The sequence below is a fragment of the Bidens hawaiensis genome, unplaced genomic scaffold, assembly GCF_021521415.1.
Source record: "Bidens hawaiensis isolate Kalapana, Puna unplaced genomic scaffold, B.hawaiensis_p1.1 tig00006807_1, whole genome shotgun sequence".
In the NCBI taxonomy this organism is placed as follows: domain Eukaryota; kingdom Viridiplantae; phylum Streptophyta; class Magnoliopsida; order Asterales; family Asteraceae; genus Bidens; species Bidens hawaiensis.
In genome coordinates, this window is record NW_027491465.1 from 36264 (window position 1) to 44998 (window position 8735).

Below are 8735 nucleotides of genomic sequence, written 5' to 3' on the forward strand. Positions count from 1 at the left end.
TTTTCATCATCTTCCATCTTACTGTACTTCTTAATTTGTTCACGACCATCAAAAATGGACGTTGGTGGAATGCACCCGTCTTGAATGCAGACCCACATCTTTGCATCTTGATACTTCACATACTGTTCAAATCTATCTTTCCATGCAACGAAATCAGTACCTTTAAGCAGTTTTGGAGCTTTAGTTGCTGAACCAGCTTCAACCTCCATCTTTACCAGTTCAGTGATGTTTATCGAAGTCATACTTGAATGAAACAAGACTTAGAACTTAAAAACAAAATTATGTGTGCAGTATGAAGCGAAGTTAATACAACTTCGGTTACACAACTTCGCTGAATATATAACTTCGCTGACTACTCAACCTCGCTGACTTATCAACTTCGCTGACCACACAACTTCGCTGTATCCTATATCTTCGCTAAAAACCCAAGTTTGGGTGACGGAAACTTCGCCGGCAGAATGAACTAGGTTTGCAGGTCAAACACAGTAGATTTCGAGGGTTGTGAGGTTGTTTGGAAGATGTAATTGATGAGTATTGAGGGGAAATGGACAAAAGAGAGGTTTTTCAACGTGAAACAGTTCCGTGAATTGTCTAACGGAACAATCTTAACACTCGTGTGATAATCCCGAACCACACAATCACGAGCAAAACGCTCTGATACCAATTGTAGGTTCTTAGCCGGATCTACAAAGGAGTATCTAATAACACGAGGGTGCGGAATCCCCACGTATACGATACGAGTGTTGAGACAATTAATACATTGAATATATGTAAACACACGAGAATATAAGATAATACTTGATATATTGCAATGCTTAATTACCAAGGTAACAGACACGTGACTCAGAGAATCACCAAAACCAATCGTCAAAAGTCTACTCAAAACAGCCGAAGTTATGGGTTTATAACACTCGACAACTTCGCCTAACTTACTAGGCGAAGTTGTCATAACTTCGCTGACTTCAAGTTCGCTTAAAACAAGGCGAACATATAAGAACACGTTTTTAATACAAAGGAACAATATAAACGATTACAGACACAAATAAGCACGAGATACTGAATTACTGGCATTATGCACCAACAGACTCCCCCTTGGCAGTAGCTTCATATCTCTATTTTCTTTCTCGTGTCTTGTAATCCCAAAAATCTCGTCCCGATCGTCTTAAAGCATGAACGCCCTGTCTCACACAGACAGAGACCACCCTCTGGTACTTCTTTGCTTCCTCCTTCCACGCAGGAATATAGAAAATCATCTTATCATTAAGTACCTGCAAATCAGCTTGAGACAAATTAACCAAGTGCATGGGATCATACACTCTCAGGATCTCCTGTTCATCCTCATTTCCATAACAGCTTCAGCAGTTTGGCAGTCAACGTATCACCACTTGAGATCCTTTAACACAACCTTGGGCATCATCTTCATCGGAACCTCTTTCAAGCAGTGAATCGGCTTGTATTTCATCACCATCCAAGGCTTACCATCAGTCCTCATACCTCTTTCCTTGTCTTCGACCAACTTCCCTTTCTGTGGTTTCAACAACTCAAAATTTTTCTCTTTCACACTTTCTTTCCACACAATCCTTCCAACCCATCTTGCAAAGTTGTCATAACTTCGATTAATCAACCTCAAATGTGCCAAATCTTTCACCTCACACTCAGGCAAGGTGTTAAGCGATCTCAAATCCTTCTTAAAATACTAAATCCCATAATAACGCTTTATAACAAACAACTTCAACTGTTTGTCATACAACCAGCAAATGATACCTTTCTTTGACTCAGCGTAGCCCTTGATATTGTAACTCTTCTTAAACATTGTTGGTACTGCAGGCTTCTTTGTCTTGAAGAACCACTGAGCACAGCCTTCTTTCCATCTTGGCTGTTCTTCCCACTCAGACTCATCCGACACATTTTCATCTTGACTCAGCTTCACCTCATCAATACTTGGAATATCATGCTCTACACCATCATCAACTATCTCCCCTTCTTCCAACTCACTATCAATCTCTATCTGTTCCCCAATCTTTTCAATCTCATCAACCGTTAACACATCATCAACTAACTCCTCATCATCATTTCCCAAAACCCCTTCATCGTCTATAACCACCACTGTGTCACCACCTGTACTGCTTGACGGACCAGCAGACTCCCCCTGAGATGTGGAAGTCCCAAGATTCTGTTCAATTCTTGGCAACTCACCACCTGCATCTTTCGATGCATTAGGATTATCGTCTCTGTCTTGCCTCTTCTTTGTTATGAGCTCATCACCTTTGCAACTATACTCCCCTTGAGATGCTAAGAACTCTTTAAGCTGACCAAACATCTTACCATGCTCAACAAGCAGTGCAGTCTGAACTTGATTTTGTGCCACCAGACGATTAATAGTCTGAGACTGAATAATATTTACCCGTGACTGTTCAGCAACCACCCTTTCAAGATCTGCAATCCTCTCCGAAACAGACAAAGTTGAATCAAAATCAACATTCAAGTGAGAGGTAGCCTGAGCAAACCGTAGTGGGATTTCCAAGCTTGCAGGAATAACAGGTGTAAGCTCAGTAGGAATTTGGGATGACATCGATACAGATAAACCAGCAGTAGCTACCAGTGTGGACTCAGCAAACAAAGCAACCACCGCTGATGGAGTAAGGGTAGGAGGCGGTAAAGAAACAATCTCCGGTGCCGTAAACTGAAACATGGTCGGAGGAACACCAAAAGATGACGAAACATTCACCAAAGGTACACTCAAGGTCACCGGCATTGTTACAGTCGAAACAGCTGGTAACATAGTCATACCTGATAACGATGGTGGAGTAAAACGAACAACCCTCGAACTTTCACCAACTCTTGAACTTTCACCAACATTTGCCTTCTTTGATCTTCGTACCAGACGATATAAATCCTCCCCATAATCTGAATCACTGTCATCTGAGTCTTTCTTTCGCTAGCCATGAATCCTTTCTTGTCTGGCAAGGATTTGTTGTGCTTCAACGATTTCGTTAGTGGAGGAGTCAGAGTCAGTTCTCTCAGAATCCGCCACAGATGTAGAAACCATGGAAATATTCACACCAGATACCTAGGCTACTGAGGCTTGAACTTCAGCAGCTGGATCAAGCCTTTCCATGTCAAAGAAACCTTGCCCTCCAAAGGCAGCTTCAAGATTAACCTGTTCTTCTGGAGCGACAACAGGATCAGCAGGCGGTGCTTGCTGCACCACGGGTGGTTGACCGACAGGAGGTGGTGGTTGAACCACAGGAGGTGGTTGAGGGACATCGGCCTGTTGCGGTGCCGGATCAAGAAATTCATCACCAGGAGGAGCAACATATGCAGGATTCACTAAGTACCCAAATAATGTTGTGTGCCTAGGACGTAACTCTTCTCTGCTACGTGCACTCGAAGAACGACACTGAGCAAAAATTCTCTTAGAAACACTCTCTACATAAGAAATCGGACGTCGTTGTGGCAAATTGGGAGCTACATGATTGAGGATCATCTGTAAGAATCTCGGGTACATCAAAAATCTTTCCCGAGCCACTGCACATCTCTGTCGATCAATCTCATAGAAAATCATCTGACTAAAGCTATAGGGCTTGTTGTAAGTCAAGGCAGTCATCGCAGATTGCATCGTTGCACCCATACCGTCTGTACCAGATTTACGACCCGACATGCACACTATCATCACGTGCATCAGAAATCTCCACTAATCTAACAAAAACCCCTTCCTTCTCTGAGAGTCTGCCAATGGACCTGAATACCCCATACGAATGAATGCACCGTTTCAGAAAGTGGCCGAAAAGTACGTAGGGTCGTCAGTAGTTTCAACCCCAAGCTGTAAGGCTTCCCGGATCTATTTGGCTGAGAACTGTACCACTTGATTGTTGACTGTAGCACGCATCACAGGAGGGTCAACACGATAGTCATACTCAACAGTGTTCCAGAAATCTTCTATGTTCGGTAATGAGATCGGATGAGTAGTAGTAATGGCATGAAAAATACGTGAGCGAATGAGAATCGTAATGATCTCGTGAAAGTCATTATTTCCTCGACCATCCGGATCCAAGGTGATATACATGTTGTGACCCGGAAAAAACTGTCTCTTATCACCTCCTCCTTCGTCACCACCAGTTCCACCAGCACCAGCCACAGCGGTTATATCTGCAAGACAAACGAGCCAAGTCAGATCATGGTCAACTTCGCTCTTTTGATAACTTCTTCCCAAAGTCAACTACGCTTAAAACCAACTTCGCCCATTGTGATGTTGACTAAAGTTAAGAAAATGTGATCAAAAATAAGTAACCGTGTGTTTATGAAAACATACCATAATATAACATACATAACAAAATAACAAAATAAAAATAAAAATAATAAACGGGATCAAATTTCAGTCTTGACGAGAACCTGCATGTTTTTGAAAAGATCCTAACAGGAATCATACTGATTAAGTGGCTGTCACACAGATCCATGTTCAGCGGTATTATGACATAGAGAAACAGGTTGTAGGCAGGTATAAAACTTAGTATGGTTTTCATCGCTTCTGTGATACGGATTAGGTTCAATTAAGCTCAAAATTTAGATGGACATCACATGAGAGATTGTGATGCCTCCTATCTATTCTCAAAGCGTATTTGGCTTTCCCCAAGTCATCCCGAGTTGACTTCGACCCGTAGTGTCTGATCAATCAATGTGCACATGTCGACCTTCCGATTCATCTTCCCGATCTTTCTTATACTTTGAAAATATTTTTTTTTCTTGCCTCTTTCTTGATATTTGTAACGAGACTAGCTTCAAAAGGCTTAACGATAATAACTAGATTTATTTTTTTTTAAAGACAATAATAAAACTGCAAGTCTAAGACAACTGCAAGTCCCGAATCTGGATCACTGCAGATTACTTAACACTATCTTCGCGGGAATCAGAACACTCACCGGCTCGTGTATGACTGGGTAATCACTTTTCTGCCTATCATTCGAAAAGATGTATGTGGAGACATGCACAACTCAGAATGACTCTCCACAGTAAATCGAGAAGATTTAGTTTGTATCACTTCAACTTTTACGCACTATAGAAAGCTACCACAACATACAATGACTGTTCTAGAGTCTTTTAGGCCGAATTACTTCACCAGTTAAACACACAAATTCAGTTTATCTATCACTTTCCAAGGTTGGATCAATTTTCATTTTAACACCGTATTGAAACTTCTTGCGAAGTTATAGACTGAAAAATTATATAATTTCCCAAAAAAAAAATTAATTGCAAACGCCCCGATCAAGTCAAAGTCTTTAGGTAAACGGCTATCCTGAAGATCTAGTGGATCAGCTGGACCGACCACATACGAGTATGTGTCCCTGTGACTAAGTATGAACGACTAATTTTAAGCAAAAGAATAAAAACCCATCATAAACCGCCCCGGTCGCTTTCAGTCATCTGGTTAATAGCTATCCTTATAATCTACACGTAGATGTAAGGACCAAACATATCCTTGGGATATGTCCTTCAAACTTGAGCAACCGACATAATTTTAAGCGATAGTGATTTTTTTTTTAGGTTCCTAGCCGGATCTACACAGGAGTATCTCGTAACACGAGGGTGCGGAATCCCCACGTATACGATACGAGTGTTGAGACGATTAATACGTTGAATATATGTAAACACACGAGAATATAAGATAATCCTTGATATATTGCAATGCTTAATTACCAAGGTAACAGACACGTGACTCAGAGAATCACCAAAACCAATCGTCAAAAGTCTACTCAAAACAGCCGAAGTTATGGGTTTATAACACTCGACAACTTCGCCTAACATACTAGGCGAAGTTGTCATAACTTCGCTGACTTCAAGTTCTCTTAAAACAAGGCGAACATATAAGAACATGTTTTTAATACAAACGAACAATATAAACGATTACAGACACAAATAAACACGAGATACTGAACTACTGGCATTATGCACCAACATCATCTATTTATAATATTTTTAAATGTTTTAAATCGTTGTCACATATTACAAATATAGGAATCTTGAGGTGGCACCGACTAAAAGTTTTTTCTAGGAAACGGGCCGGAAGGAAGACTTACCCAAGAATTCAGTTGTTGACTCGTCTGATGAAAACAAAGATGATGCAACAAATTTTGATGTGCAGATGCGTCAACAAATACTGAAAAAGAAAAGGGAAGTTGGGGACATGCGTCAATTTTAGTTTTACTCTCTGATTGGTAACATTTGAAACTCTTTTTGGATTTACAGTAGACCAAGTCTACTAGATGTTGCACTGCTGCGGCCCGGTAGATTAGATCGCCTACTTTTCTGCAATTTTCCATCACCACAAGAACGACTGGATATTCTTACTGTTCTTTTTAGAAAGGTGAGAATTACTAAAGGTTACGTATTTGACCCGTTACCTTATAAACGGGTCGATCAGGTTATGCTTATATCTCTTAACGGGTCAAATGGGTCAAGTCAATGAGTCAAATAGTGTCAAATTCATCAGAAGAGAGTTCAATACAAATGCATTCTAAATTATATTATCAAGTTGTTTGTGGGTTGGCCCAACCTTAAAATTACCATTTTAACCGAAACCCACTTTGACCCACCAATTTTGCCTATCTTTTTAAGGATTAGGGGTGTTAAACAGGTTGTGTTTGCCTGTTGGCGGATCCAACCCGACGCAGCCTGAATTTTTGAAACAAACCTGAACACGACTCGTTTGACCCGAAACTTTTTTATTGTTTTTATTTACTAATACTTTAAATTTTCATTTTTACAACAAAATATTATAAAACAATTTTCATTTTACTTATAAAATTTTATGTCAATTTTCTTTTCAGTTTTAAATTTTATCGTATGATACCCAAAAATTTAATCTATTAAAAAACATTTAAATAAAAAGTAAGGGTTCGTGGATTGCCCGAACACGACTTGTTTTGTCTAAATGGGCTTGCATGGTTTGACTTGAAACTACCTCGACCCGTTTATACCAATCCCAAATCCATGAATTTCGTGTTAGGTTCGTGTGGTGTTTGAAATTCACACTCGTATTAAGGACGCACGATCTCATTTTCAACCTTTTGAATATCAGTTATCGTTGGCTAAAGATTTTAATTTAGAAGCCATAGCTCAAAAGACGGAAGGATTTAGTGGAGCGGATCTCCAAGCTCTGTTATTGGATGCACAACTGGCTGTTCACGATCTTTTAAATAGAAAAGAAGCTCACGAGCCCGGAAATATGCCACTCATTACCAATTCACTTTTACGGTCCATTTGTGACAATGCGCGACCTTCGGTTTCAGAAGCTGAAAAACAGAGATTATACAGCATTTATGGATGCCAAAAGATCTGCTGCTGCACAGGTATTTCTCATACACCCTTTTGAATTTTTTGGTCAACGAGATTTTTTTTTGTTTAAATTATGATTGATCAAGATTCTTTTAAGTTAGCGTCAATATGCATTATAATAGGAATGCTAAACCCGTCGTGTTAGCATGGCCCGTTACGAACTTGAAAACTGTGCCAGACATATATGCATTATATCAGGACTGCTAATCCTGTTGTGTTAGCATGGCCCATCATGAACCTGAAATTGTCAGATGAACATTCAAGGGTTGGTACAAACATAACCTATATAACCCGAAATTGTTTTTTTTTAGTTTTTTACGTGTTAATACTTTATAATTACAACTTTACTACAAAATTGGAAGTTTGTATAAAATATATATCTCTTGATTATTAAATATTATGTCAGTTTCTGTTTTTCTAAAGTTTAACATAAAATACTTAATCAGTTTAATTATTAAGAACAAACACTTTTCTTAGAAAAGAACTGAAAAGAACGAGTTAGTTGGGCCAACCCAACACGGCTTGTTTAGCTAAGTGTTTTCGTGAGTTTGACATGAAATTGACCAGAAAACACAAATTTCTTATCGGGTTCGTGTTGTGACAAAATGGGTGGGTTGGGTGAAAGTAATCAAAATGGGTCATCTATTACCTGGATTTTTGTTCCCTTTTTTTAATAAAACTATGATCATGAAAGATATGTTATTTCAACCATTATGTAATGTTGTTAAATTGACCAGAGCATATGCGTTTGACTAAGCCAATTTCTTGACTTGACTCTTTGTGCAGTCAAGAGATGCAAAAGGGAAAAGAGCAACCCTTGCATGATGATTGACCAACCACTGTTTGATGCAATACGTGGTTATTTCAATGGCGGCCCACGGAGATGGCAACTGAGTTTTCTACAGTCAGGTTGCTGCCGGTGTGTTAATGCGACGGGTGCGGCACTATTCGATTGATCATAATAAGGAACTTGTACTCTTTATTTTTTTTAAAGAAATCTATAATTTTAGATAGAATATTATTATTCACCATCCATGGCAAATTCTTCACATTCGACTGTTGGTGTCTGTACTTTAAGTTTGTTTAACGAAAGACCTGTATACTATTTGAGTTGTGAAGTTAATAAGGTTAACTGCAAATGATGGTGAAATCTGGATTTTTATCAAAGGTTTGTGGGTGATGTTAGATTTGTGAAATCAAATATAGGCAAACAGTATAACGTATGCACCGTGTATTAACCTACCTTGTGTTACCGATTAACATGTGATACTAATAACACATTACTATATGTGTTATTGTGTGCGTTTTACTATGATACTTCAGAGTATGTATTAATGGTTACTTAACATGGTTTACTAACGATTCTCATTCGTTCAATTTTAATCTTTATTTTCTCTTCCAAT

At 39.1% G+C, this 8735-nt stretch overlaps 1 protein-coding gene across 1 annotated transcript; it reads left to right on the forward strand.

The window, feature by feature from the left end:
• Positions 1 to 3758: 3758 nt before the first annotated feature.
• Positions 3759 to 8455, forward strand: LOC143633613 (peroxisomal ATPase PEX1-like). Its single transcript, XM_077101878.1, has 4 exons — positions 3759 to 3790; positions 6244 to 6361; positions 7076 to 7346; positions 8119 to 8455. Exons 1-4 carry the CDS (start codon positions 3759 to 3761, stop codon positions 8286 to 8288), a joined length of 591 nt encoding a protein of 196 aa, XP_076957993.1. The 3' UTR covers positions 8289 to 8455.
• The last annotated feature ends 280 nt before the right edge of the window (positions 8456 to 8735 follow it).

What these genes read in the sequence shown, in the direction of transcription:
- LOC143633613 (XM_077101878.1), top strand. Translation starts at nt 3,759, where the DNA reads ATGAATGCACCGTTTCAGAAAGTGGCCGAAAA. An exon ending in TTTCAGAAAGTGGCCGAAAA is followed by an intron (nt 3,791 to 6,243) that starts GTACGTAGGGTC and finishes TTGGATTTACAG; the next exon opens with TAGACCAAGTCTACTAGATG. An exon ending in AAAGATCTGCTGCTGCACAG is followed by an intron (nt 7,347 to 8,118) that starts GTATTTCTCATA and finishes CTCTTTGTGCAG; the next exon opens with TCAAGAGATGCAAAAGGGAA.